Source organism: Rattus norvegicus, chromosome X (assembly GCF_021556685.1).
Source record: "Rattus norvegicus strain SHRSP/BbbUtx chromosome X, alternate assembly SHRSP_T2T, whole genome shotgun sequence".
NCBI classification, from domain to species: Eukaryota; Metazoa; Chordata; class Mammalia; order Rodentia; family Muridae; genus Rattus; species Rattus norvegicus.
The window spans coordinates 68,799,382-68,822,875 of NC_141554.1; the positions used below are offsets into that span (position 1 = coordinate 68,799,382).

Genomic DNA, 23,494 nt, shown 5'->3' on the forward strand with positions numbered 1-23,494 from the left:
ATGGTTTTGGCTCCTTTGTCAAAAATCAAGTGACCATAGGTGTGTGGGTTCATTTCTGGGTCTTCAATTCTATTCCATTGGTCTATCTGTCTGTCTCTGTACCAATACCATGCAGTTTTTATCACTATTGCTCTGTAATACTGCTTGAGTTCAGGGATAGTGATTCCCCCTGAAGTCCTTTTATTGTTGAGGATAGCTTTAGCTATCCTGGGTTTTTTGTTATTCCAGATGAATTTGCAAATTGTTCTGTCTAACTCTTTGAAGAATTGGATTGGTATTTTGATGGGGATTGCATTGAATCTGTAGATTGCTTTTGGTAAAATGGCCATTTTTACTATATTAATCCTGCCAATCCATGAGCATGGGAGATCTTTCCGTCTTCTGAGGTCTTCTTCAATTTCTTTCTTCAGTGTCTTGAAGTTCTTATTGTACAGATCTTTTACTTGCTTGGTTAAAGTCACACCGAGGTACTTTATATTATTTGGGTCTATTATGAAGGGTGTCGTTTCCCTAATTTCTTTCTCGGCTTGTTTCTCTTTTGTATAGAGGAAGGCAACTGATTTATTTGAGTTAATTTTATACCCAGCCACTTTGCTGAAGTTGTTTATCAGCTTTAGTAGTTCTCTGGTGGAACTTTTGGGATCACTTAAATATACTATCATGTCATCTGCAAATAGTGATATTTTGACCTCTTCTTTTCCGATCTGTATCCCTTTGATCTCCTTTTGTTGTCTGATTGCTCTGGCTAGAACTTCTAGAACTATATTGAATAAGTAGGGAGAGAGTGGGCAGCCTTGTCTAGTCCCTGATTTTAGTGGGATTGCTTCAAGTTTCTCTCCATTTAGTTTAATGTTAGCAACTGGTTTGCTGTATATGGCTTTTACTATGTTTAGGTATGGGCCTTGAATTCCTATTCTTTCTAGGACTTTTATCATGAAGGGGTGTTGAATTTTGTCAAATGCTTTCTCAGCATCTAATGAAATGATCATGTGGTTCTGTTCTTTCAGTTTGTTTATATAATGGATCACATTGATGGTTTTCCGTATATTAAACCATCCCTGCATGCCTGGGATGAAGCCTACTTGATCATGATGGATGATTGTTTTGATGTGCTCTTGAATTCGGTTTGCCAGAATTTTATTGAGTATTTTTGCGTCAATATTCATCAGGGAAATTGGTCTGAAGTTCTCTTTCTTTGTTGGGTCTTTGTGTGGTTTAAGTATAAGAGTAATTGTGGCTTCATAGAAGGAATTCAGGAGTGATCCATCTCTTTCAATTTTGTGGAATAGTTTGGATAATATTGGTATGAGGTCTTCTATGGAGATTTGATAGAAATCTGCACTAAACCAGTCTGGACCTGGGCTCTTTTTGGTTGGGAGACCTTTAATGACTGCTTCTATTTCCTTAGGAGTTATGGGGTTGTTTAACTGGTTTATCTGTTCCTGATTTAACTCCAGTACCCGGTATCTGTCTAGGAAATTGTCCATTTCCTGAAGATTTTCAAATTTTGTTGAATATAGGTTTTTATAGTAAGATCTGATGATTTTTTGAATTTCCTCCGAATCTGTAGTTATGTCTCCCTTTTCATTTCTGATTTTGTTAATTTGGACACACTCTCTGTGTCCTCTCGTTAGTCTGGCTAAGGGTTTATCTATCTTGTTGATTTTCTCAAAGAACCAACTTTTGGTTCTGTTGATTCTTTCTATGGTCCTTTTTGTTTCTACTTGGTTGATTTCAGCTCTGAGTTTGATTATTTCCTGCCTTCTACTCCTCCTGGGTGTATTTGCTTCTTTTTGTTCTAGAGCTTTTAGGTGTGCTGTCAAGCTGCTGACATATGCTCTTTCCTGTTTCTTTCTGCAGGCACTCAGCGCTATGAGTTTTCCTCTTAGCACAGCTTTCATTGTGTCCCATAAGTTTGAGTATGTTGTATCTTCATTTTCATTAAATTCTAAAAAGTTTTTAATTTCTTTCTTTATTTCTTCCTTGACCAGGTTATCATTGAGTAGAGCATTGTTCAATTTCCACGTATATGTGGGCATTCTTCCCTTATTATTATTGAAGACCAGTTTTAGGCCGTGGTGGTCCGATAGCACGCATGGGATTATTTCTATCTTTCTGTACCTGTTGAGGCCCGTTTTTTGACCAATTATATGGTCAATTTTGGAGAAAGTACCATGAGGAGCTGAGAAGAAGGTATATCCTTTTGCTTTAGGATAGAATGTTCTATAAATATCCGTTAAGTCCATTTGGCTCATGACTTCTCTTAGTCTGTCTACATCACTGTTTAATTTCTGTTTCCATGATCTGTCCATTGATGAGAGTGGGGTGTTGAAATCTCCCACTATTATTGTGTGAGGTGCAATGTGTGTTTTGAGCTTTAGTAAGGTTTCTTTTACGTATGTAGGTGCCCTTGTATTTGGGGCATAGATATTTAGGATTGAGAATTCATCTTGGTTGATTTTTCCTTTGATGAATATGAAGTGTCCTTCCTTATCTTTTTTGATGACTTTTAGTTGGAAATTGATTTTATTTGATATTAGAATGGCTACTCCAGCTTGCTTCTTCTGACCATTTGCTTGGAAAGTTGTTTTCCAGCCTTTCACTCTGAGGTAGTGTCTGTCTTTGTCTCTGAGGTGTGTTTCCTGTAGGCAGCAGAATGCAGGGTCCTCGTTGCGTATCCAGTTTGTTAATCTATGTCTTTTTATTGGGGAGTTGAGGCCATTGATATTGAGAGATATTAAGGAATAGTGATTATTGCTTCCCGTTATATTCATATTTGGATGTGAGGTTATGTTTGTGTGCTTTCATTCTCTTTGTTTTGTTGCCAAGACGATTAGTTTCTTGCTTCTTCTAGGGTATAGCTTGCCTCCTTATGTTGGGCTTTACCATTTATTATCCTTTGTAGTGCTGGATTTGTAGAAAGATATTGTGTAAATTTGGTTTTGTCATGGAATATCTTGGTTTCTCCATCAATGTTAATTGAGAGTTTTGCTGGATACAGTAACCTGGGCTGGCATTTGTGTTCTCTTAGTGTCTGTATGACATCAGTCCAGGATCTTCTGGCCTTCATAGTTTCTGGCGAGAAGTCTGGTGTGATTCTGATAGGTCTCCCTTTATATGTTACTTGACCTTTTTCCCTTACTGCTTTTAATATTCTTTCTTTATTTTGTGCGTTTGGTGTTTTGACAATTATGTGACGGGAGGTGTTTCTTTTCTGGTCCAATCTATTTGGAGTTCTGTAGGCTTCTTGTATGTCTATGGGTATCTCTTTTTTTAGGTTAGGGAAGTTTTCTTCTATGATTTTGTTGAAGATATTTACTGGTCCTTTGAGCTGGGAGTCTTCACTCTCTTCTATACCTATTATCCTTAGGTTTGATCTTCTCATTGAGTCCTGGATTTCCTGTATGTTTTGGACCAGTAGCTTTTTCCGCTTTACATTATCTTTGACAGTTGAGTCAATGATTTCTATGGAATCTTCTGCTCCTGAGATTCTCTCTTCCATCTCTTGTATTCTGTTGGTGAAGCTTGTATCTACAGCTCCTTGTCTCTTCTTTTGGTTTTCTATATCCAGGGTTGTTTCCATGTGTTCTTTCTTGATTGCTTCTATTTCCATTTTTAATTCCTTCAACTGTTTGATTGTGTTTTCCTGGAATTCTTTCAGGGATTTTTGCGATTCCTCTCTGTAGGCTTTTACTTGTTTATTAATGTTTTCCTGTGCTTCCCTAAGTGTGTTCATGTCTTTCTTGAAGTCCTCCAGCATCATGATCAAATATGATTTTGAAACTAGATCTTGCTTTTCTGGTGTGTTTGGATATTCCATGTTTGTTTTGGTGGGAGAATTGGGCTCCGATGATGGCATGTAGTCTTGGTTTCTGTTGCTTGGGTTCCTGCGCTTGCCTCTCGCCATCAGATTATCTCTAGTGTTACTTTGTTCTGCTGTTTCTGACAGTGGCTAGACTGTCCTATAAGCCTGTGTGTCAGGAGTGCTGTAGACCTGTTTTCCTTTCTTTCAGTCAGTTATGGGGACAGAGTGTTCTGCTTTCGGGCGTGTAGTTTTTCCTCTCTACAGGTCTTCAGCTGTTCCTGTGGGCCTGTGTCTTGAGCTCACCAGGCAGCTTTCTTGCAGCAGAAAATTTGGTCTTACCTGTGGTCCCGAGGCTCAGGTTTGCTCGTGGGGTGCTGCCCAGGGGCTCTCTGCAGGGGCAGCAACCAGGAAGACCTGTGCCGCCCCTTCCGGGAGCTTCAGTGCACCAGGGTTCCAGATGGTCTTTGGCTTTTTCCTCTGGCGTCCGAGATGTGTGTGCAGGGAGCAGTCTCTTCTGGTTACCCAGGCTTGTCCGCCTCTCTGAAGGTTTAGCTCTCCCTCCCACGGGATTTGGGTGCAGAGAACTGTTTATCCGGTCTGTTTCCTTCAGGGTCCCGCGGGGTCCTGCCGCTCCTGGGCCCTCCCCCACGGGAGCCCAGAGGCCTTATACAGTTTCCTCTTGGGCCAGGGATGTGGGCAGGGGTGAGCAGTGTTGGTGGTCTCTTCCGCTCTGCAGCCTCAGGAGTGCCCACCTGACCAGGCGGTTGGGTTTCTCTCTCACCGGGTCTGGGAGCAGAGAGCTGCTGCGGGCCGGGATCCATAAATATATATTTATAAAATGATATTTTGAGACAGGATGTCCTGTATCCCTTATATATAACTTGATATATAGCGGGTGATGACCTTGTATTTCTGGGAAGCATCTGGAACACATGGGCACTGGAAAAAATACAGAGGTGAATGTCAGCAGCAAACCACTGAACTGAGAATGGGACCCCCGTTGAAGGAATCAGAGAAAGAACTGGAAGAGCTTGAAGGGGCTCGAGACCCCATATGTACAACAATGCCAAGCAACCAGAGCTTCCAGGGACTAAGCCACTACCTAAAGACTATACATGGACTGACCCTGGACTCTGACCTCATAGGTAGCAATGAATAGCCTAGTAAGAGCACCAGTGGAAGGGGAAGCCCTGTGTCCTGCTAAGACTGAACCCCCAGTGAACGTGATTGTTGGGGGGAGGATGGGGAGGGGAACACCAATATAGATGGGGAGGGGAGGGGTTAGGGGGATGTTGGCCCGGAAACCAGGAAAGGGCATAACAATTGAAATGTAAATAAGAAATACCCAATTTGGGGCTGGGGATTTAGCTCAGTGGTAGAGCGCTTACCTAGGAAGCGCAAAGCCCTGGGTTCGGTCCCCAGCTCCGAAAAAAAGAACAACAACAACAACAACAAAAAAAAAAAAGAAATACCCAATTTAATAAGGATGGAGAAAAAAAGAAAAAAAGAAAAAATTATCTAAGCAAATGAGACACTTGTCTTTAGGTCAGTGTTGCCTGGTCCTAGAGGAGACAAGGTCGAGCTAGCTATTAGCCAGTCCTAGTTTGAGAGTGTTCCTCTTCGACACCTTTTAGTCACTCACTGTATTGTTCTTGTTATTCCTTAGAGTAACTTATTTTAGAGACTATTTTGGATATTTTATTTTCTTGTGTTTTCCTTTGGATTTCCTTTAATTTGTAGTCCACGATAATGTTAATATTAAATTTACATGTTCGTGAAAACAAACTGTTTGAAATTCTATTTCTCCTTCACAAAATTATTATTTCACCACTTCCTTTAAATAAAGTATGAAAGATCAAAAAAAGGAGGGATGAATGTGTACAAAGTACATATAGTGTGTGACTGTGTATGCAGGGGAGTGTACAATTTTATATGATATATAAAATACATGTTAGGTAAAATCCAATATAAGAGAGCATTATGAAATACTAAATTGTATGTTACCTAAAAATAATTTAACAATGAATATATGTATAATTTGTTTCAGGTTCCATTCTGAAACAAAAATATATGTGGCATATACCAATACAAGATATAGGACAAATAACAGTTTTCTTAAAGTTCTTTAATAATTTTAAAGGTTGGTCCGAGTTTCTACAAGTTATTTTTCTCCTACTTTAAGTGAGAAAATTTGCAATGACTAATGGTTTCAGTAAGAGTTTCTGGTCTAGGTAGTATTTTCTGCTAGTTTAATCGTGTTACATGTCTTTATGAACATGGTGGAAATTTTCACAGGATGTCAATGTAAGTCCTAATAGAAGAGGATAAGCAAAATACTATATAGTATATCATCTTTTTTATACCTACTTAATATGTGCACAAAATAAATATGAAGTCCCATAAATGGTTTTTAAAGTAATTTGGGGGTTTTTAATCAGTACCTTTGTAAACTAGATATTATTCTGAGAGAACAAAATATAAGTCAATAAATGCACAAATTACAAAGGAAATCAACTTAAAAGTTTTAACAACCCAATAAACATGTAAGCAAAATTAAAATTGCTATATTTGTATTGGGTAATTAACTAAGGGAAAGTTTTTGAGACAGAATCCCACAGTGTAGACCAGGCTTGCCTTGAACACATGGAAATATTTCTGTATCAGGCTCCAAGAGCTGGAAGTATGAGCATGAGCCACAATGCCCAGCAAAAAGAAAAAATTAAAGCCAAAAGTACTAGTGAAGATACTGGAAAAGTCATTACATACTTCCTTAATATCAGTTAGGAAATATCATTTTTGTATGAATGTTTCCAGATATGAATCCCAAAGTAAAACAAACAAAACAACAACAACAACAAAAAAAGAACAAAAACAAAAACAAAACCCAGCTGTGACACTGTTAAAAAACTATGTGTAGCTTTTCTTCTTGCTTGTATAAATAGAATTGAAATGATTTTGAAGTTTCTAGTATATTGGTTACATGGATGGATAACCTTGTTTTGTATTAGTGAGCACAGCTGATGCTTGAAAGTAATTTCCCATGCGCATAGCCCTTATAGTCTTGCTCCATTTTCCTTTATGTAAGAACACTTAAAGAAAAAGCGGTCACGAATTCGAAAGAGCAAGATAGGCTACATGGGAGAAGACAAGGAGTAAAGAAAATGAAATCATAATCTCAAAAAATAAAAATGTTAAAAAAGAAAAAAATTATTTGGTATATACAAATAAATTTGCAAAGTTAAAAAAAATAAAAATATTGAAATAAACCAACAACTGGGTACGTATGGTTATATGTGCCTTTGAGCCCAGAACTGGGCAGATAGAGGCTTAGAGATTTCTGTGAGTTTAAGGTCATCCTGGTCTACATAACAAGTTCAAGGATAGTCAAGCTACATGGTGAGAACCTTTTCAAAAATGAAATAAAGATGTAATACGAAAACAGCTCTGAAAAAAGATGTAGTAACTTACATTTATAGTTTTGCTTCTCAGGAGGCTGAGCAAGAGGATTTCTATGAGTTCAAGGCCAGCCTGGACTACAGTGTGAGACAAAAAACTTGCAGGCTGTGAAATCTGCTGCTACCTTTATGTGTGTTGAGAATTTACTGCATTCCATTGACTTTTCTAAGCACTCTTTTCATGTATTCCTTACAATTATTCTGTGAGATATCAATTAACACCTTCACATCACACAGAAGAAAAACTCAAATCCCAAAAGAGGAAAAAGTAGAATTGAGAACTGCCAGGACAGGTGGAGTGTGTGTATGAGAAGTTAAAAATAAAATTGCATCTAATCCTTTTCTGTAATTAATATTTTAATGTTCATCAATCAAGTTGACTTGATATTTTTTCTCTATTTTACAGGGTCTCCCTCTGTTGCCTATGGGGAGGGGTATCTCTCCCAAGGCTCAAGGGAACCTCCTGTCTTGGCCTCCTGAATTAATGGGACTTGAGGTATGCATCACTATGCATAGCTGGTTTGCTCCTTTTGTTTACCACTTCTAATGAGTAAAAGAGGTGTCAGAGAGAGTAAGGAATGAGTTTGCACACACACACACACACACACACACACACACACACTTTCTCACATCTAGAACATGTTTTTGTAATGTTTCCCTTGCATGATACTTTAGTTGTCTAAAAACAATTTTAATCTCTATTCAATTTCCCTAGAGGATGAGATACTTAATATTTTGTGAACAGTAATGAGGAGGGTATGCTTTTCAGGAATAGATGGCAGTCTTAACAAGATAGATCTGCTGCGTATTTAGAAATACTTTCCTAGGAAAAAGCAAGAAAAAGAGTCTTGTCAACACACACACAACACACACACACACACACACACAAATAGAATGAAATTTCTCTCAAATTTGTAATAATAACTATATCTGTGGTTTCAGGTTTCAAGGGTTGTAGTTTTATTACCCCTACTGAAATTTCATCTAGAACTATTGAAATTAATGACTCTTTACACCATTGTCAACAGAAAGTCAAATTTGAGAGAATCTGTAATTTCTGAGGGAAAAACTGTGTAGTCTGTGTTTTTCCCAGAATGGTACTGTATATGATTATGCCATATGTGTTTATTTGTAGAGACTGCTAACATCTGAACATACAAAATCAAACAGACAAACTCTTGCACAATTGCTCCCCCAGCATTCTACTCTAGAGGAATGCCACTGCACATGGATTCCAAGCAGGTTAAAAAGAAAAGTAGTTGATTAGATCTCAGAGCACCCAGTGAACGGGATGACGGCCACAGCTGCAGTGGAGACACCAAAAATGGAGAAGAGTGCTTCCAAGGAAGAGAAGCACCAGCCAAAGCAGAAAGGCAGCACAGACCGAGACAATGCTGATCCTGAGGAATGGGTGAACTCTGAGAGTGACCCTGAACCGATGAGCTTTAAGAGTGGCCACAACAGCAACCAATCTGCAGATATTCAGTTGAAGAAGAAAGAGATGCCCTCCAAGCCACATCGCCCGCTCTGTCGGTCACCCTGCCTGGACCGGCCAAGCTTCTCTCAGAGCAGCATTTTACAGGATGGGAAGCTAGACTTGGAGAAAGAATACCAAGCCAAGATGGATTTCGCTCTAAAGTTGGGCTATGCAGAAGAACAAATTCAATCAGTGCTTAATAAACTAGGCCCAGAATCACTTATTAATGATGTATTAGCAGAGCTTGTGAGACTTGGAAACAAAGGTGATTCCGAAGCACAAGTCAACTTGAGTCTGTTATTGCCCCGAGGAGCTAGCTCCAGAGAGATTGCGAGCCCTGAATTGTCTCTTGAAGATGAAATAGACAATAGTGATAATTTAAGACCAGTTGTTATTGATGGAAGTAATGTGGCAATGAGGTAAGCCTCGAGAATTTTTTCCTCTCCTTCTAAAACAGTCTTCTATTACAAAGCACCAAAAGAAGTTTTTTGTTGTTTGTGTCTTGCATTCCCATAGATGAGCAAAAAGTTTAGCATTATCCTTTCCTTACCTTTTCATTCTCCTTTGGAATTAGTACCAATTTATCTTCAAGTATTTTTAACGAAACATTAGATATTAGTGATGCTTCAACAGACAGAGTATTTAATACCAGTGTCCTGTGCTAACTAGATTAATCATCTTCAGAACCACTGCTTACACATCGCCAGTTGGCGTCTCAGAAATTTTCTGTAACTTCCAGTCTCTAATATACAACCCTCGGATCTTTCTGCCTTTAAGGCAAAGGTGTGTTCTGGACTTTTCTCCTCCCACTTAATTGCATCATTTATCTTAGTCTCTTTAATGGTCTTCTTGTAAATGATGCTGGTTTCTATATCCACTACCTGGATTCATGTCATTTCCCAACCTAGAAATTACACTTTCCTTATCTTCCTACCCTTAAAGATGTACCACCTACATCTCTATAGTTTTTCTAAACTCCATTATCCATGTTAGGATAAATATTTACCCCACAAAGATATCCACATGCTAATCTCTGAAGCCTGTAAGTCTGTTAAATAGTGAAATAGACCTTGTATATGTCTTCAACTTAAGAAGTTTGAGCTGGGTAATGTATACCTTGTACAATTAAGATTAGCCAAGAGTTGCTGCTGGAGAAAGGCAACAGGATCAGAATAAACAGCAAGGCATGCTACAGAAATAAGAAACGAGAGTGCAAGAAGTGGGCCATGAGCACAAGAATGAAGGTAGAATCTAAAACCTGTAAAGTGTTAGCCTGAAGAAAGAAAGCAGCCTTGCCAAATTTTGATTTTAGATTTCTGATGTCTTAAACTTTAAAATAGTAATTACTATGCATGTAGTAATTTGTTATAATAACAATGGTAAACTGATACACTGACTCCTGGTGAGACTGAACTAGTGCCATCACTAGGAGAGTCAGCGTGCTGATTCCTCAAAAAACTAAAAATAAAACTAGCATGTGGTCCAGGCGTACTAGTCCTGGATATGTAACTGAAGGACACAAGAAAGCCACAGCGATGCTTGCATGCTTCTTGGTTCCTAATCAGAAGAGCCAAGATAACCAACCAGTCTGAATGTCCGTAGACCAAGTAATGGATATAGGGATTGTGGTCTATGCAGAAAGTGTTTTGTTTGAAGGAAAATTGAGTGAACCAGAGATTTATTTTTTTAAGTAAAATAACTCAGATTCAGAAAAAGAAAAGGCTGATATGTTTCTTCTATGTCTAGTATAGATATAAAAGCATAAATATATATGACACATAAATAGAAAAAGAGTATGAGGGAGGAGGAACAGGTCCAAACTGAAATGAAAGAAAAACTAAAGCAAACGGGGAGGCTATTGGGAGGACAGGAACCATTGAAAGGCAAGAAGAGAGAGAATTTATTAGATATTTTTCTCATTGATATGACAAAACGCCATACAAAAGGAGCTTAAAAAAGAAGTCCTTATTCTGGCACACAGTTTAATGGTACAGCCCATCATGCTTGGGAACATATGGAGGCAGAAGCATAAGACAACTGGTCACACTGTATTCACAGTCTGAAAGCACAAAAAGATGAATGCTGCTGTTCGGCTACATTTCTCCTTTTGTTCAGTCTGGGTCTGCAGTTTATTCAGAATGGGTCCTTCTTTGTCAGTTAAACCTTTCTAAGAACAATGTCCCAGACACAGTCAGAGGTATATTCTCATGGAAATTCCAACTTTGAAGAAGTTGACAGTCAAAGTTGGTCTTTACAGCTGTACCACTCAATTTTATTCCCAAATACATAGCTTTAGACCATAACATTCTAGCTCAAGACTATAAAGACTCAGTTTCAAATGTATTTAATCCATCCCAACACTATTTGAGAGTATAAGATCTTTTTTAGAACTCAGAAGAATTTCTTAACCGTGAATATCTATAAAATCAGAAAACAAGTTACTTACTTCCAACCTACAAGGCTCCAGAATAAACAATGTCATTCCAAAAGGGAGGAGTCTGATGATAGCGAGGACAAATCAGATTAAAGCAAAACCAAAACCTAGCAGGGGAAACAGCAACTCCTACAGCTTGACTGAGACTTATGATGGCATCATCTGGGCTCCAATACTCATGGGAATCCTTACTCCTCCAGGTCTGCTCCCTATAACATATCTTTTTAATGACTCCATGGATACCTTCAGATTTTCTCGGTAGAGGTCTTATTGTACCAGTATCTCCAAAAATCCTGCAGGTTTCATTACAATTTACACATCACTTTCCAAGTTTCATGAAATAGACTTTTAGGAACTCCTTATAAGTAGATTGCCTGGTCTCAGCACCTCTCAGGAATGTTAGCACAAGACTTGACAACCCAAGTCTTTCATTTCATATGCCTATAAAAGCATCACGGTGCCTATGATGCTTCCAAGTTCAGCGGGGATTGCAAGATGTAGTGTAGCTCCCTTCTAGCACAGCAGCATTAGCCTTTGTAAGCCTTTTTTGCTAAACCTGGAAAAACACTTTCCTACAAAGTTATTTTTGAGCAGAGAAACATTTCGGCTGCATTTTCAGTTTAAGCTCTTCCCTTAAAAATATTTTAACATTGTCACAACATGTAACTTTGCCCTAAAACAAAGCAAAACAAAACAAAAACCCTTTCTCATTCACGGGAGATTTCTCTTTAATGTTTCTAATCTCTAAAAGTTACAGATGCTCTGTCTTCATCTTCCTTCTCCACAACTTTAAAGGCACTTTCATTTCCTGAACAAACTTTGTTTTCGTACCTTTCTGCTCTCCATTTTCTTCTTTTTAAAAAGACTTGTTTGTTCGCATGTGTGCATGTATGAATATGCATATGAATGCATGAGCCCATGGAGGCTAGAAGGGGGCATTGGATCACCTAGAGCTGAAGTTATACACAGTTGTAAGCAACACAAACAACTCCAGTGCTGGGAACTGAACTCCAAGTCCTCCTGAAGAGCAGCAGGTATTCTTAACCCCTGAGTGATCTATTTAGCCTCCTCTCCTTGTATCATTATCTTACTGTGGACTTGAATAAGTGCAGTGAACAGTAACTACGATGCAGCCTGAAGGATACACCCTTGGAAATCTCCTCTTCCAAAAAATGTAGTCATTACATTTAAATTCAGCCCACTTCTCAGTGAAGTGTAGCAGAAGGGGCTCAAGAGACAGCTCAGCAAAAAAGGGCCCTGAGTGCTCTTCCAGATGATGCAAGTTCACATTTTTCTTTTTTACTATTTTTTTTGTTTAACATGTTTTCTTTCCTTTTCTTTTTCCATGCCCGCAATCCTTCTATTCCTTTTTAAAATGACATCTTTTCTAGTGTTGCGGGCACATAGGGGGTTTGACTAGATTTAGATTGGATCTTTCCTTCTAAAGTAGTTTGGTGGCGTTGCTAGAGCAGCAGCTGGTTTTCTTCTCTTTCAGTGTTGTGGTCGAGACCTTGAATTAAGGCTGCCCAGTAAAATATCCCTAAAATAAAGCCAGAAGACACACTGACCTCAACACATGCCCAAATCACAACTTAGAAACCCAAGAAATAGGAAAATGGAAGAACATGTTGCTTCATCAACCATCAGTAATAGGATCCAAAGCCCCCTTTTGGTGTGCATGAAGACAGCTACAATGTATGTGTGTGTGTGTGTGTGTGTGTGTGTGTGTGTGTGTATTATATTCTTTAAAAAATTAAACCAAGGAGGAAGATTGCAATGCATGCATCCATTTATGGGTTTTCTAAAATGAGTCTCCATAAAATAAGCAAGGGAAATTGGAGATCAGCCATCCTGTGAAGTGGATAATGGTGGCACAACACTCATTTCAGGGACAATGAAGAAAGGAAATGTGGGAAAACAAGGGAGTACAGATTCTTTTGCTAGTTTTCCTCTGCTTGGTTCCCTTTTGTTCCTAACCATGATAACTAATATCTTAATACACACCATACTATTTATGCTACTCTACTCCATAAGAATTCTTGGAGTTGAAGAACTCATTGTTTTTAGTTGACCGTTATTGCATTTTGGTCTATCTATTTGCTGCACTTGCTTCTGCAAATGATATATGCTTGGAGTAGTGTTTGAAATTGAGGCTTGACTACCCTGAGCACATGGGCTGAGGTTTTACCAATTGTGCTATGCCCAAACACAGATTAAAACCTTCTTTGGTGGTTTGATAAGAATGACTCCCATGGGCTCATATATGTGAATGCTCAGTCATCTAGGAGTAGAAGAATTTGAATAGATTAGGGGGTGTGGCCTTGTTGGAACTGTGTCCCTAGGGAGGCTTTGATATTTCAAAAGTCCACTAAGCCCAGAATCTCTCTCTCTTCTTCCTGTTCATGGACCCAGATGTATAACTATTAGCTAATTTTAATTAACACCATATCTACTTGTGTGCTGCCATGCTCCCCACCATGATGAGAATGGACCAAACTTCTGAAACTATAAGCAAATCCCAGTAAATGTTTTGTTTCATCAGAGTTGATCTGATCATGGTGTCTCTTCACAGCAATACACCTTTGGTCTTGGAGGTAAGCTATTAAGACACAGGATGTTAAAGGGGAGGCAAAACATCCTACCCTGAGGGAACACTTCCTAAAATCACAAAGTAAACAACTCAAAATATCTTCAGAAAGCCCCTTAAACTGACCATATTTACTATTTCTCTCTTTCTACAAGCATATATAAGCCATCAACAGGACATTTCACCCAAACACTAAAGAATATATTTTCTACTCAGTAATTCATGGAACTTCCACCAAAACCAACCCCATACTAGAATATGAAGCATGTATCAACAGATACAAGAAAATTGAAATAATACATTGCACCATATCTGACCACCATGGATTAAGGTTGGATATCAGTAACAACCAAAAAGCAGAAAGTATACAAACTCATGGAAACGAAAGAGCTTACTACTAAATGCAGAATGGCTCAAGACAGAAATCAAGAAGGAAATTAAAAAAATTTACAACTGAATGAAAATGAATGCACAACATATTCAATCTTTTCAATTAATTAATTATTTTATTTATTTACATCCCAAGTGTTGTCCTCCCTCCTGGTCCTCCCTTTCAGAGTTCTTCCCCTCTCCCCTTCACTTCTGAGGTGTCTCCCGCTGCCTCAGGCCATCCCTTTTCCCTGGGCACATCAAGTCTCTAAGGATTAGATGCATCCTCTCCCACTGAGGCCAGAGAAGGCAATCTTCTGTTACATATGTGCTGGGGGTGGGAGGGCTCGGACCAGCCCATGTATGCTCTTTGGTTATTGGCTTAGTCTCTGGGATCTTCCAGGAGTCCAGGTTATTTCACACCATTGGTCTTCCTGTGGCATTGCCATCCCATTCAGTTCCTTCAATCCTTTCCCTAACTCTTCCAAAGGGGTCCCCGACCTCAGGTCAATGCTTGCTGTAAGTATCTGCATCTTTCTCAGTCATCAGGGGACAGCCATGATAGGCTCTGTTCTGAAAGCACAACATAGCATTAGTAATAGGTCAGGCCTTGGAGCCTCCCTTGAGATGGATCCAAAGTTGGGTATATTTTGCCTGCGTATTTTGCAGGCAGGACAGATTGTAAGTCAAAGATTTGTGGCTGCGTTAGTATCCATGTATCACTTCTGGTAGCTTGGAGAGTACCGTTCTGCACCTACAAGACTTAGTATAAGGGTGAAAGCTCCATGTAGGCATCAGCTCAACTTCTCCATGTTAAATGACTGTCCTCACCAATGGTGCCCTGCTGCCAGTTTGTGGAAAGCAACCCTTTTTCTCTGTATCACTCTGGGTTGTTTCCGGATTTCCATGCGACTCCTTTGCCCAACAACTCAGTTTCCTCCACTGGAAGCCTTGCCTGGCTACAGAGATGTACAGTTGAGACTTCTTATCCCTTGCTACTAGGAGACCTCATTAGCATCACCTTCATAGATTCCAGGAAGCCTCCACTGCACTACATTTCCAGACCATTCCCCAAATGCCCTCCAATTCCAGCCACCTCATCCCATATTCTCTCCCTCTACCCCACAGCCTTCAACTGATACCTCCTGCTCCCATCCCCATTTGCCCCCAATCTACCCATAAAATAAATCCTATTTCTCCTTTCCAGGGAGAGTCATACCTCCCCACTGGCCAACTCTTTACCTAACCTTACTGCATCTACAGATTGTAGCTTGGTTGTCATTTAATTAACAGCTAATATCCACTTATAAGAGAATACATACTATAATGTCTTTTGCAGTCTGGGTTTCTTCATTTAGGATTATTTTTTCTAGTTATATTCATCACATGCAGTTCTCATGATGTCATTTTTAACAGCTGAGTAATACTCCATTGTGTAAATGTACCATATTTTACATGTCCATTCTTCAGTTTAGGGACACCTTTATTGCTTCCGGTTTCTGGCTACTATGAACAAAGCTACTGTGAACATGGTTGAGCAAGCATCCTTATGGTAGGAAGGAGTTTCATTTTTTTAATAGTTAGATATTGTTATATCAATTCCAAGTTTTCTGAGGAACCACCATATTGATTTGCACAGTGGCTGTAAAAGTTTGTACTCCCCCACCAAAGGAAGAGTGTGACCATTGCTCTATATCCTCACTAAGATGGCTGCCACTTGTGTTATTAACCTTGGCCATTCTGACAGGTGTCAGATGGAGTCTCAAAGTGGTTTTGATTTGCTGGTGGCTAAGGATGTTGAATATTTCTTTTTTATTAATTAATTTATCTATCTACACCACAAATACTGCCTCCCTGTTGGTCTCCCTTTGCAAAGTCGTTCCCGCGTCCCCCTTCCCCTCCCTTCACCAGGGTGGATACCTATCCCGGGTATCCTTGCACCTTGGCACATCAAGTCTGTACAGGATAAGGTGCATCCTCTTCCCCTGAGAGCAGACCAGATAGCCGTCTACTACACAGGTTCTGGGGCCTCGGACCAGCTGCTCTATGCTCTTGGGTGGTGGTTCTGTCTCTGGGAGCTACAAGGGGTCCAGGTTACTTGCCAGTTTGTGCTTTTTTTTATTGCTTCTATTTCCATTTCCATATCTTGGACAGTCTTATTCTTTCCTCCAATGAGTTGTGTTTTCTTGGCTTTCTCTGAGGGATTGATTTATTTTCTCCATTTTTGTTTGTGTTTTGCTCTATTTCTTTAACAGATTTCTTCATTTCCTCTTTCAGCCCTCTATTACTTTCATGTGGTTGGTGTTAAGGTCTTTGTCCTATGCTTCAGCTATGTTGGAATTATTCACGGCCTCCTGGAGTAAGACGGCCACGCTCAATAGTGAGCTCATATTTCCCTGGCTGTTACAGACTGTATTCTTTATTTTAAATCACTTTACATCTTGATTGCTGCCCCCCTCCTGGTGCTCCATCACACAGTCCCTACCACCGTCTCCCCTCCCCTTCTCTTCTGAGAGGGTAGAATTCCCCCCACTTACCCACAGTATCCTCCAACCCTGGCAACAAGTCTCTACAGTGCTAGGCATATCCTCTCCTACTGGGACCAGACAGGCAGCATAGTTTGGGGAACATATTCCACAGGCAGGCAACAGCTGTAGTGATAGCCCCCACTCCAAACTGAATATAAGTGCAGGGGACCTAGGTCCAACATGTGGATGTTCTTTGGTTGGCGGTTCCATCTCTGAGAGCTGCCAAAGGTCCTGTTAAGTTGACTCAGTTGATCTTCCTGTGGAGTTCCTATCACATTAGGGGTCGTCAATCCTTCCCCCAACTCTTCCTTAAGAGTCCCCGCACTCTCTCCACTGTTTGGATGTGAGTTTGTGCATCTGTTTCAGTCAGCTCCTGGCGGGGGGATAGGTTGCGGAGCCTCTCAGAAGACAGTTATGTTAGGCCCCTGTCCCCCAGCTCTGGCAACTGCATATTTCAGTTCATTCCCCTGGCTATTTGGCACTCTCTCCTGTTCTCCCAACACCTGATCCAGAAACCCACATTTCCCTGCCAGTCCCCTATCCCACTGAGTCTCCTCCCTCCATCTGCCTTCAATGACTACTACCCCTTCTAAGTGAGATTCAAGTATCCTAGCTTGTGTCTCCCTTCTTGTTTAACTTCTTAGGGTCTGTGGGGTATGTCGTGGGTATTCTGTACTTTATGGCTAATATCCGCTTTTAGGTGAGTATATACCATGCGTGTCCTTTTAGGTTACTTCACTCAGGAGGATATTTTATAGTTCCATCTTTTGCCTACAAAATTCATTATGTCCTTGTTTTTAATAGCTGAATATATCCCATTGTGGAAATGAACCACAATTTTTGTATCAATTCTCTGGTTGAGGAACATCTGGGTTCTTTCCAGCTTCTGGCAATTATGAATAAGGCTTCTATGAACATAGTGGAGCATGTGTCCTTGTTATATATTGGAGCATCTTTTGGGCATATGCCCAGGAGTGGTATAGCTGGGTCTTCAGTTTAAGACTATTTCAAATTTTCTGAGAAACCACCGGATATATTTCCAGAGTGGTTTTACAAGTTTGGAATTCCACCGGCAATGGAAGAGTTGTTCCCTCTCTCCACATCCTCACCAGCAAGTACTGTAACTTGAGGTTTTTTTGTTTTTTGGTGTTTTTTTTGACATTGAAGTTTTCTCAAATATTTACTCATCATTTGTGGGTTTTTTTTTTTTTTTAGCAGTGATCTGTTCCATTATTTGTCCACTCATTGATAGATTATTATATTTGGTATTTAATATCATTGAGTTCTTTATACATTATATCAAACCCATCTGATCTATAACTGACATTATTTTTCCATTTTGGAATGTTGTCTCGCAACTGTTCTGGTTGTGTCCTTTGCTGTATGTAAGCTTTCCTTCTCCTTACATTATTATTTTATTCCTTTTTTTTTTACAATCCAGGCATTGCCCCCCTGGTCTGCTCTCCTACAGTTCCTCATCACATGCTTCCTCCCCGTGTCTTCAAGAGAATATCCCCCTCCCAGGCCTCCCTACTCCCTGGGGCCTCAAGTCTTTCAATGGTTAGGTACATCTTCTCTGACTGAACCCAGACCCGGGAGTCCTCTGCTGTACATGTGTTAGAGGCCTCATATCAGCTGGTGTGTGCTGCCTGGTTGGTGACCCAGTGACTGAGAGATCTCAGGGTCCAGGTCACTTGAGATTGTTGGTCCTCTACAGGGTTGCCCTCCTCCTCAGCTTCCTCCAGCTTTTTCCTTATTCAACCACAAGAGTCCCAGACTTTAGTTCAATGGTTGGGTGTAAGTATCTGCATCTGACTCTCAGCTGCTTGTTGGGCCTCTCAGAGGACAGCCTTGCTAAGCTTCCGTCTGTATGCACAGCATAGCATCAGTAACCGTGTCAGGTCTTGAAGTCTCCCCTTGAGATGGATCCCAATTGGACCTGTCACTGGACCTCCTTTCCCTCAGTCTCTTCTCCATTTTTTCTCTGCAGTTCTTTTAAACGGGAACAGTTCTGGGTCAGAGTTTTAGACTGTGGGATGGCAACCCCATCCCTCCACTTGATGCCCTGTCTTTCTACTAGAGGTAGACTCTACAAGTTCCCTCTCCCCACTGTTGGATATTTCATCCAAGGTCCCTCCCTTTGAGTCATGGGAGTCTCTCACCTTCCGGGTCTCTGGTACTTTCTAGAGGGACCCCACCAGCTCCCACCCAATGAGGTTGCATATTTCCATTCATTCTGCTGGCCCTCAGGCTTCTCTCCTGTCTTCAGCGCCACCATGCCTGATTATATTCCCTTTTTAGCCTCGCACTCCCCTCTCTCATCCAAATCCCTTCCTCCTCTTGCATGATTGATTTCTTATTTCTCCCAAGTGGGATTGAAGCATCTTCACTTGGGCCTTCCTTCTTGTTAAACTTCTTAATGGTCTGTGGATTGTTCCCTAGGTATTCTGTACTTTTGAGCTAATATCCACATATCAGTGAGTACACACCATGCATGCTGTTTTGGACCTGATTTACCTCACTCAGGATGATATTTTCTAGTTCCATCCATTGCCTGCAAAACTCTTGATGTCCTCATTCTTAATAGCTGAGGAATACTCCATTGTGTAAATGGACCACATTTTCTGTATCCATTCTGTTTTTGAGGAACATTCTGAGTTGTTTCCAGATTCTGACTATCACAGATAAGGCCACTGGGAATTGAGTGGAGCATGTATCCCTGTGATATGGTGGTGCATCCTTTGGATATATGCCCAAGAGGGGTATAACTGGGTCTTCAGGTAGATCTATTTCCAATTTTCTGAGGAACCTCCAGATTAATTTCCAGAGTGGTGGTACCAGTTTGCAATCCCACCAGCAACATGTGCTGTCACCTGAGTTTTTGATCTTAACCATTCTAATTGGTATAAGGTAGAATCTCAAGGTCATTTTGATTTGCATTTCCCTGATGACTAAGAACTTTGAACATTTCAGTAAGTGCTTCTCGGCCACTCAAGATTCCTCTATTATGAATTCTCTGTTTAGTTCTATACCCCATTTTTTTGATTTGGTTGTTTGGATTTTTGGAGGTGAGCTTCTTGAGTTCTTTATATATTTTGAATATTAGCCCTCTATTAGATGTGGGGTTAGTGAAATTTTTTTTTCCTAATCTGTATGTTGCCAATTTGTCCTATTGACTACGTCATTTGCCTTACAGACATTTTCAGTTTCACGAGGTCCCATTTATCAATTCTTGATCTTAAAGCCTGAGCCATTGGAGTTCTGCTTAGGAAATTTCCCCCAGTGCCAATGAGTTCGAGGTTCCCCCATCTGTTCTTTTATTATTAAGAATTGTTTTCGCTATTCTGGGTTGGTTTGTTGTTGTTTTGTTTGCCTTTCCAAATGATTTTGAGAATTGCTCTTTTCATATCTGTGAAGAATTATGTTGGGGTTTTGATGGGGATTGCATTAAATCTGTAGATTGCTTTTGATAGGATGGACATTTTTACTAGGTTAATCCTGCCAATCCACAAGCATGGGAGATCTTTCTATCTTCTGAGGTCTTCGATTTCTTTCTTGAGAGACATGAAATTCTTATCATACAGATCCACTTGTTTGGTTAGAGTTACCCCAAGATATTTTATATTATTTATTACTATTGTGAAGGGTGCTGTTTCACTATTTTCCTTCTCTGCTTGTTCATCATTTGTATAAAAGAAGGCTACTGATTTGTTTGAGTTAATTTTATACCCTACCACATTGCTGAAGTTATCAGCTGTAGAAGTTCTCTGGTAAAATTTTGGGGTCACTTAAGTGTACTATGATATCATCTGCAAATAGTGATACCTTAACTCCCTCTTTGCCAATTTTTATCCCCTTAATCTCCTTTTGTTGTCTTATTGTTCTACCTAGCACTTCTAATACTATATTGAATGGGCAGCCTTTGTCTAGTCCCTGATTTTAGTGGTATTGCTTCAAGTATCTCTTTATTTAGTTTGATATTGGCTGTTGGTTTGGTGTATATTGTTTATATTATGTAGGTATGGGCCTTGAATTCCTGATCTTCCCAATACTTTTAACATGAAGGGGTGTTATATTTTGTCAATTGCTTTTTCAGCATCTAAGGAGATGATCATGTGATTGTTTTCCTTTGAGTTTGTTTATATAGTAGATTACATTAATGGATTTTCATATGTTGAACCAACCTTGCATCTCTGGAATGACACCTACTTGGTCATGGTGAATGATTGTTTTTAAACTGTTCTTGGATTTAGTTTGCTAGAATTTTATTGAGTATTTTTGTGAGATTGGTCTGAAGTTCTCTTTCTTTGTTGGATTTTTGTGTGGTTTAGGTATCAAAGTAATTGTGGCTTCATAGAATGAATGAGGTAGTGTTCCTTCTGTTTCTATTTTATGGAATAGTTTGAGAAGTGTTGGTATTAGGTCTTCTTTGAAAGTTTAGAAGAATTCTGCACTAAGACCCATCTGACACTGGGCTTCCCCCCCCCCCCATGGTTGCAAGCTTTTTTTTTTAATTGGATATTTTCTTTATTTACATTTCAAATGTTATCCCCTTTCCTGGTTTTCCATCCAGAAACCCCCTCTACCCTCCCCCTGCTTCTATGAGGGTGCTCCCCCACTCACCCACCCACTTCCTCTCCCCTTCCCCACCCTGGCATTATCCTACACTGGGGGCATTGAGCCTTCAGAGGACTAAGGGCCTCTCCTCCCATTCATACCTTACAATGCCATCCTCTTTATCATATGCAGCTGGAGCCATGGGTCCCTCCATGTGTACTCTTTGGTTGGTGGTTTAGTCCCTGGGAGCTCTGGGGTGTCTGGTTGATTGGTATTGTTGTTCTTCCTATGGGGTTGCAAACCCCTTCCGTTGCTTCAGTCCTTTCTCTAACTCCTCCACTGGGGACCCCATTCTCAGCACAATGGTTGGCTGCTAGCATTTGCCTCTATATTTGTCATGCTCTGGCAAAGCATCTCAGGAGACAGCTATATCAGCTCCTGTCGCCATGCACTTCTTGGCATCCACAATAGAGTCTGGGTTTAGTGACTGTATGTGGGATGGATCCCCAGGTGTGGCAGTGCTTCTTTTTGTTCTAGAGCTCTCAGGTGTGCCATTAAGTTGCTTGTGTAAGATCTCTCCAGTTTCTTTACTAGGGCACTTAGTGCTGTGAATTTTCCTCTTAGCACTGCTTTCATTGTGTCCCACCTGTTTGGGTATGTTGTATCATCCTTTTCATTGAATTCCAGGAAGCCTTTAATTTTCTCTTTATTTCTTCCTTGACCAAACTATCATTGAGTAGAAAGTTGTTCAGCTTCCATGGATATGTGGGTTTTCTGTTGTCTCTGTTGCTATTGAAGTCTAGCCTTAGTCCGTGATCTGATAAGATGCATGGGATTATTTCAATATTCTTGCATCTATTGAGGCTTGTTTTGTGACCAAGAAACAAGCGGAAGTTGCCATTCTAATATCCAATAAAATATACTTTCAACCAAAAGTCATCAAGCAAGATGGGAAAAGACACTTCATAATCAGCAAAGGAAAAATCAAAGAGCCTCAATTGTGAACATCTATGCTCCAAATGCAAGGGCACACTCATTCATAAAAGAAACTTTACTAAAGCTCAAAACACACATTGAACCCCACACAATAATAGTAGGAGACTTCAACACCCAACTCTTAACCAATAGACAGGTCATTGAAACAGAAACTAAACCGAGGTACAATGAAACTAATAGAGGTTATGAACCAAATGGATTTAACACACACACACACACACACACACACACACACACACACACACACAGAGAGAGAGAGAGAGAGAGAGAGAGAGAGAGAGAGAGAGAGAGAGAGAGAACAGAGCTTTTTATCTTAGCCATTCTGATTGGGGTAAAGTGGAATCTCAGGGTCCTTTCAATTTGCATTTCCCTGATAACTAAGGATTTTGAACATTTCTTTAAGTGTCATTCAAGATTCCTTTATTAGGAATTCTCTGTTTAGCTCTGTACCCTGTATTTTAAATGGGTTACTTTTTTAAAAATCTTTTTTGGAGTCTATCTTCTTAAGTTCCTTATAGCTTTTGAATATTAGCCCTCTGTTGGATGTAGGGTTAGTCGAGATCTTTTCCCAATCTGTAGGCTGCCTTTTTGTCCTATTGACAGTGTCATTTACCTTACAGAATCTTTTCAATTTCACAAGGTTCCATTTATCATTTTGATCTTGGAGGCTGAGCTATTGATGTTCTGTCCTGGAAATTTTCTCCTGTGCCAATGCATTCAAGGGTATTTTCTACTTTCTCTTTTATTAGAATCAGTGTGTTTCCAATTTCTGACTTATGAATAAAGCTGCTACGAACGTGTTTGAGAAAGTGTCCCTGTGGTGTAGTGGGGAATCTTTTGGGTGTATGCCCAGGACTAATATAGCTGGATCCTGAGGTAGGACTATTCCCAATAATCTGAGAAACTGACAGATTGATTTCCAAAATGATTGTGAAAGTTTTCACTCCTACAAGCAATGGAGGAGTGTTCCTTTTGCTCCACATCTTTGCCAACATGTCCTACTTAAGTTTTTGATCTTAGCCACTCTGACAGGGGTAAGATGGAATCTCAGAATCATTTTGATTTTCATTTGTCTGATGACTAAGGACATTGAACATTTCTTTAAGTGGTTTTAAGCCATTAGGGAATTTTCTATTTGGTTCTATACACCAAATTTTAATTGTGGTCTTCAGTTTGATGGTGTCTGATTTTTCCAGTTCTTCATATATTTTTGCTATTTGTCCTCTGTCTGGTGTAGGGTCAGTAAAGATAATTTCCCATTCTGTAGGCTGTTGTTTTATTGTATT

At 39.9% G+C, this 23,494-nt stretch overlaps 1 protein-coding gene across 4 annotated transcripts in view; it reads left to right on the top strand.

Moving 5' to 3' along the window:
* The window catches only part of Zc3h12b (zinc finger CCCH-type containing 12B), a 231,932-nt gene that overhangs the window by 185,893 nt on the left and 22,545 nt on the right, over positions 1-23,494 (top strand). For all 4 annotated transcript variants that reach the window (NM_001432875.1, NM_001432876.1, NM_001432877.1 and 1 more), the window contains 2 exon segments: positions 7,667-7,756; positions 8,396-9,156. In NM_001432875.1, coding sequence (NP_001419804.1) covers positions 8,552-9,156 — 605 coding nt within the window. In that variant the 5' untranslated portion in view covers positions 7,667-7,756; positions 8,396-8,551.